Source organism: Trichechus manatus, unplaced genomic scaffold (genome assembly GCF_000243295.1).
Source record: "Trichechus manatus latirostris isolate Lorelei unplaced genomic scaffold, TriManLat1.0 scaffold00057, whole genome shotgun sequence".
In the NCBI taxonomy this organism is placed as follows: domain Eukaryota; kingdom Metazoa; phylum Chordata; class Mammalia; order Sirenia; family Trichechidae; genus Trichechus; species Trichechus manatus.
This window is the reverse complement of record NW_004443993.1, coordinates 3,716,051-3,723,283: the sequence shown is the minus strand read 5'-3', so window position 1 is coordinate 3,723,283 and position 7,233 is coordinate 3,716,051. Positions and strand designations below refer to the sequence as shown.

Genomic DNA, 7,233 nt, shown 5'->3' with positions numbered 1-7,233 from the left:
CTGGCACTCAATTTTCCAGGGAGTTATCCATTCTACCACAAATTATCAACTTAGTGAAAAATGATCCACAATAAAAACAAACTTTCCCCTTCCTTCTCTATAGTGTCACATCCAACACCTCCCCTACATGACAGAGTACTTCTAAGACTGCAGTTATTCTCCTATCTCTATTCAAACAAATTTGAATAAATGTGTGGATTTCATCTGAAATGAATAATAAACAACAGAAAGGGTGACACAATGAATAAAGGAAAAAGTCAAAGTCATTGCTAACAAGTAATCAATGAGAAGGAATCAAAGCAAATCAACTGTCAAGGAAACATAATTCACCTTAGTCTACAGACTCAATAATTACGTCTTTGATTATATTAGTAGATTCACTCAGAATGCTGATACATATTTAAATAAAGATAAGCAAAGCTAACCACTAAAACAATTGTTAAAAAATGTGTGAAAGCAAAAGGATTGAAAGGCCCAAGAATAGATGGCTAGATAAGAAATACAATGATACTAGCTAAATTTCATTGAATACTTACTGTGTGCCAGACATTTTGCCTACGGAGTTCCCAACAGTAATTATATTCTCAGTGTCACTCCAAGTGTAATACTTGGACTATCCACAGAGGCATTACCTATGAGCTTGTTAGAACTGCATATTCATGGGTCCACCTCATACTAATCAAAACTGAAACCAAATCCGTTTGCTGTTGATGCAATTCTGTCTCATAGCGACCCTATAGGACAGAGTAGAACTGCACCCATAGGGTTTACAAGGAGCTTCTGTTGGATTCAAACAGCCTGTCTTTTGGTTAACAGCTAAATGCTTAACCACTGAGCAACCAGGGCTCCAAATCGCTGAGGATGGGCCCATAAATCTGTGTATTAACAAGTTCTCCAGTTCTTATACACGTTAAGGTTGGAGAACAGCTGTTCTAGATGATATGTCAAGTCCACTCATAATAATTGCATTCCCCTCCCCAGAGAATAGTTTATGAAGGGGTCTGTATGTTCCAATTCAGGCATATAAGCTGTGAAAGAAAGTCTTCTGAATGATTCATTGGAAAAGTCACTTCTTTATTTAAAAAAAGTCATAGTCAGATTTCTGGGATACAATGCCTGTAAGTGATGCAGCCATCTGGTGACCTCAAGGGAAAACTGTCTTAGCATGCTATCAATCAAATATCACAAAACGAGAGAAAAACAAAGTCAGTTTCTATTTTGCACTACTCTTAGTCACTATGGTATATAACTGTTGTAGCAAAAGAATTGAAAGCAGGAACACAAACAGATACTTGTACAGCAATGTCAACTGCAGCATATTTACAATAGCCATGAGGTGGAAACAGGCTAAATGCCTATCAACAAGCGAGTGGATAAACAAAATGCCATACATATAATAGAATACTACTGGCCTTAAAGAGAAATAGTCCTGATAATCCTACAACATGGATGAAATTTGAAAACATGCTGAGTGAATTATCAGTTACAAAAGGATAATATTATATGATCACACTTATATGAAATATCTAGAATAAGCAAGTGTGTAGAGACCAATGTTTAATAGTGGTTACCAGGGGCAGTGTGTAGGAAAAAAGAAGGGCAGGCTCATTGCTTAGGGACACTGAGTAAAGAGTGTTGGGAAAATTTGAAAATGGCTAGTGGTGATGTTTGAACAACATGAAGAATGTAATTAATGTCACTGAATGGTACATGTAAAAAATGTTGAAATGGAAACGTTTTGTTACATATTTACCAAAATATAAATAAATAAATGCTTTAATATGCCTTGCTAATAAGGTAAAAACTATCACAAGACAGAAGCTTGGGTAAGTAAATAAATATACACATAAGTAAAAAAGTATTTGAATTAATAACATATAAAGCTTTTTACTATCAAAATGTAAAAAAAGAACTTGCTACTAGAAGAGTCTAACATTCTGATTTTCCCAGTTTTCTTTCACTATGACTCATTCTAGAAACCCAAGCCTAAGGCAGATAACACAGTCATGAAAAGGATGTTCTCCATAGGAGTTTCCTCAAGGCACCCTTCATGGCCCTGTTCCTCAGGCTGTAGATAAATGGGTTCATCATTGGAGAGACCACAGTGTACATCACTGAGGCTACTGCTGTCTTCTTGGAAGAATGAGTAACTGCAGAACTAATGTACACCCCCAAACCTGTCCCATAGAATAAGAAAACCACCGATAGGTGAGACCCACAGGTGGAGAAAACTTTATACATTCCACCAGCTGATGGTATTCTCGGAATGGAAGAGACAATTTTAATGTAAGAGAAAATAATCCCAAGGAGAGGAACACCACCCAGTATGCTAGTTAGTAAATATATCAGGATGTTATTGCTGAGGGTATTGGAACAGGCAAGTTTGAAGACCTGAACAAGTTCACAGAAGAAGTGGGGGATTTCCAGGTCTGTGCAGAAGGACAGCTGTAGTATCATCAGACTGTGGAGCAGGGCATCCACCAAACTAATGAACAAGGAAAGTAGAATCAGCAGGCCACAGAGGTGAGAGTTCATGATGACTGTGTACCTCAATGGTTGGCAGATGGCCACATAGCGGTCATAGGCCATTGCTGCAAGGAGAAAATTTTCCAGGCCTGCAAATATCATGACGAAGAAAACCTGGGTGAGGCAGCCTGTGTAAGTGATGGATTTGCTCTGTGTCTGGATGTTCATCAGCATCTTGGGGACCGTTGTGGTGCTGAAACAGATGTCAGTGAAGGACAGGTTGGAGAAGAAAAAGTACATGGGTGTGTGGAGGTGGGAGTCTGAGCTGATGGCCAGGATAATGAACAGATTGCCCAACACAGTGACGAGGTACATGGTCAGGAATAGTCCAAATAGGAAGGGCTGCAGTTCTGAATCTTCTGAGAGACCCAGGAGGAAGAATTCTGCTGCACCAGTTTGGTTTTCTGATGTCATGTGATTGATGAGTCTGATGATGGAAGTGATAGGAAAGAGATCTACAAGGATTGCGTATTTTAGAGAAATTCTCACATCTATATTGTGAAACAAAGTGAATACTACAAATATTTCTCCTCTCTGTCTGTCTCCTTCTCCCTCTTCTTCTCCCTCCACCTCTTTCTCTCCCTTCATCTATCTCTGTCTTATCCTCCCTACCTTCCTCCCTCCTTCTGCTTTCTCTCTGTTCTTCTCTCTCCTCCATTACCATATCTCCCCCAAAATTTCAACCTGAATAAAGACCCAGGTAGTCTCCTTGATTTTCTTGTTACTGTTAAGTCAAATCAGACTCATAGTGACCCTACAGGACAGAGTAGAACTGCCCTCTAGGATTTCCAAGGAGTGGCTAGTGGATTTGAACTGCTGACCTTTTGGTTAGCAGCCTAGCTCTTAAACACCAGGGCTCCTTACTTTAAAAGTGATCAACTCTCTCACCACATAGGTAGTATCCATGTATTTATTGAATATTTACTCTTTATCCATATTGTGCCAAGTAATAGAAATAAAAGAGAAAAAAATACATGGCTTTTTTCTTGGGAATTTCCCCAAGCCTTCGAACTAGCAGAAAAACAAACTCTACATCTCTGTTTTAGAGCAATGGTTCTCAAATTGCTTTTCATCAGAATCAGCTGGAGGTTTGTTGAGCTCCATGGTCAGAGTATTGGATTCAGAATTTGGGGTCTAAGGCTCCAAAATTATTCTTTCTAACAAATTCCCGAATGCTATTGCTTCTGTTCTGGGACCACAATTTGAGGGCCACTGTTCTAGAATATCAACCATTGTGGCTCATGTACAATCAACTCATCTGCAGAGAGGAACAAACTTGGTGCACTTCTTAAGGAGATGGGCACCTGGCTCACCAGGCTCTGCAGAGGGAGCTGGGGAGGAGTTCAAGCCCAAGACTCAATCAAGCTCCTTCATTTTCATTTGTTCCTCAACATTTGTCCTTTCAATTTTCTATTTCCAATTAAATGTTCTATCATTTAGATTCTTATTCCTTATTATTATTGCTCTATTTAATAGTAGTATTATCAGAATTTATTATAATAAATATCATAATTGTTAAAAACTGCTGCCATTACCACCACTAACACTTACTGAGCTCTATTTCCAGATGGTTTTCAGGATTTTCTATGTTGACTATATATTTATTCTCACAACACACATATGAATTAGGTGCTTCTATTATCCCACATTTTACCCATGACCTCGAGTAAAGGTAAAGGAGAAGGAAGGTGAAGTTACAAAGTACATGGCACTCTGGAAAGAGGTAGTAACAGGATTTGAACTGAGGCTGTGAGACCTTGGAGCTGATATCATACCAACATGTGATACAAGCTCTGAGTAGGGGAGGACCAGGCATCCTGAAGAATCAACAGATTGTATCACTTGCCTCTTGAAAAGTTCCATCTGAATTAAAACCCAAGTGCTTTTCCTGGTATTCAAGGTCATCTAAACTCCGACCACATAGGTAGTGACAGCATCAAAACAGGACCTACACTCAGGACATGAGGTCAAGATAGAATGTTTTACTGGAAACTTTAAGCTGTTAATCTGTTATGTCAGTGAGACTCACTTTTCTTCTAATTATTTGAAGATTGAAACATTATTCTCTTAAAGTGATATATACCCATTGCCATCGAGTCTATTCCAACTCATAGCATCTGCACAGAACAGAGCGGCATTGCCACATAAAGTTTCCAAGGCTGAAATCTTTGCAGAAGCAGACTGCCACATCATTCTCCCACGGAGCAGCTGGTAGGTTGGAACCACTAACATTTCCGATAGCCGCTGAGCGCTTAATCACTGCACCACCAGGGCACCAAGGTGATATGTAGCACATCTGTTTTCCCCCAAAACAGAAGAATGGGAAGAAAGAGGAAATGCATGGGTCTTCAAAAACTGGAGGAAAAAAGTAATAATTTATTAGTGCATCCTAAGCAGAATCCTGACATCTTTGCTTTTTAACACTTTAAAGATGTCTTTGGCAGCAGATTTGCCCAATGCAATAGTCATCTGATTTCCTGACTGCTGCTTCCATGGACATTGTGGATCCCAGTAAAATGAAATCCTTGACAACTTCAATATTTTCTCCATTTATCATGATGTTGCTTATTGTTACAGTTGTGAGGATTTCCATTTTCTTTATGTTGAGGTGTAATTTATACTGAAGGCTATATTCTTTGATCTTCATCAGTAAGTGCTTGAAGGTCTCTTCCTATTCAGCAGGCAAAGTTTTGTCATCTGCACATTGCAGATTGTTAATGGATCTTCCTCCAATCCTGATGCCCGTTCTTCTCCATAAAGTTCAGCTTCTCAGATTATTTCCTCAACATACAGATTGAATAAGCACGGTGGAAAGATACAACGGTGAAGCACACTATCCTGATTTTAAACCATGCTATATCCCCTTGTTCTGTTTGAACGACTGCCTCTCATTCTATGTACAGGTTATGCATGAGCACTCTTAAGTGTTCTGGAATTCCCATTCTTGGCAATGTTATCCATAATTTGTTATGATCTACACAATTGAATGTCTTTGCATAGTAAATAAAACACAGGTAAACATCTTTCTGGATTCTCTGCTTCTAGCCAATATCCATCTGACATCTGCAATGATATCCCTCGTTTCACATCTTCTCCCTCATTCCACATCCTCGTCTGAATCCTGCTTGAATTTATGGCATTTCCTTGTTGCACTGCTGCAACCATTTTTGAATTATCTTCAGCAAAATTTTACTTACTTGTGACATTAATGAAATTGTTCAATAATTTCTGATTTCTGTTGGATCACCTTTCTTTGCAACAGGCACAAATATGGATTTCTTCTAGTTAGTTGTCCAGGGAGCTGTCTTCCAAATTTCTTAGCATAGATGAGCAACCGCTTTCAGCATTGAATCTGTTCGTTGTAACATCTCAATTGGTATTCCATCAGTTCCTGGAGCCTTATCTTTCATCAATGACTTCAGTACAGCTTGGACTTCTTCCTTCAGTACCACTGGTTCTTCATCATATGCTACCTCCTGAAATGATTGAAAGTCAATCAATTCTTTTTGGTATAGTGACTGTGTAATCCTTCCACCTTCTTTTGATACTTCCTGTGCTGTTCAATATTTTGCCCATAGAACACTTCAGAATTGCAACGCAAGGTTTGAATTCTTTCTTCAGTTATTTCAGCTTGAAAATGCCAAGCATGTTCTTCCTTTTCGGTTTTATAACTCCAAGTCTTTGCACATGTCTTTAGAATAATTTGTCTTCTCCAGCTGCCCTTTGAAATCTTCTGTTCAGCTCTTTTACTTCAACATTTCTTCCATTTGCTTTAGCTGCTCTTAGTTCAAGAGCAAGATTCAGAGTCTTCTGATGTCCATTTTGGTCTTTTCTTTCTTTCCTGTCTTTTTAGTGACCTTTAACCTTCTTCATGTATGATGTCCTTGATGTCATCCACAACTTGTCTTGTGTTCAGTCATTAGTGTTTAAAGTCTTAAAAAGGAAAGATGTCACTTTGAGGACTAAGATATACTTGACTCAAGCCATGGTATTTTCAATCATCTCATATGTATGTGAAAGCTGGAAATGAATATGGAAGATTGAAGAAGAATTGATGCATTTGAATTACGGTGTTGGTAAAGAATACTAATTATACCATGGACTTTCGGAAGAACAAACAAATCTGTCTTGGAGGGAATACAGTTAGAATTCTCTTTCGAAGTGAGGTAGGTGAGACTTTGTCTCATGTACTTTGAACAAGCTATCTCCAGTCCCTGGAGAAGGACATCATTCTTGGTAAAGTAGAGGGTCAGTGAAAAAGAGGAAGACCCTCAATGAGATGGATTAACACAGTGGTTACTACAATGGGCTCAAACATAACAATAATCATGACGGTGGCTTAAGACTGGGCAGTGTTTTCTTCTGCTGTACATAGTGTTGCTTTGAGTCAGAACTGACTCACTAACACCTAACAACAATAACAACAAGCATAACTGCAAATGAGAAAGACACACTCTACCAATACAAACATCTGGAATGCTTATCGGAGGGTCTGAATGGTAGTAGAAAAAGGAGGAAGATTGCCAAGTCAGCCTTAAAGGAGGAAAAAGACACTGAGAAAAGGATAACTGGACATATCAAACATTTATATATTGTGAGACTTAAAAAATTCAATCCATACAAATTACTTAGAAAGGAGCCTGGCATCTGGTGAGAGTGAAGTACTATTTACAAGTATCATGATAATTGAATAAGATAATGGAACTT

The 7,233-nt window shown here is 38.6% G+C and overlaps 1 protein-coding gene across 3 annotated transcripts; it reads right to left on the bottom strand.

Annotated features, from left to right (window-relative positions):
* Positions 1 to 381: 381 nt before the first annotated feature.
* On the bottom strand, positions 382 to 6,795 carry LOC101354009 (putative gustatory receptor clone PTE03). Of its 3 annotated transcripts, none has more exons than XM_023733222.1 (2): positions 2,033 to 2,940; positions 382 to 409 (listed from the first exon to the last, which is right to left on the bottom strand). In XM_023733222.1, the coding sequence occupies exons 1-2, from the start codon at positions 2,938 to 2,940 to the stop codon at positions 382 to 384; spliced, it is 936 nt and encodes a 311-aa protein (XP_023588990.1). The 3 variants fall into 3 exon arrangements, with proteins under 3 accessions (XP_023588990.1, XP_004378631.1, XP_023588989.1); XM_004378574.3 differs by lacking the exon at positions 382 to 409 and adding an exon at positions 6,746 to 6,795 and having other exon boundaries at positions 2,005 to 2,944; XM_023733221.1 differs by lacking the exon at positions 382 to 409 and adding an exon at positions 4,671 to 4,719 and having other exon boundaries at positions 2,005 to 2,981.
* Positions 6,796 to 7,233: the final 438 nt, after the last annotated feature.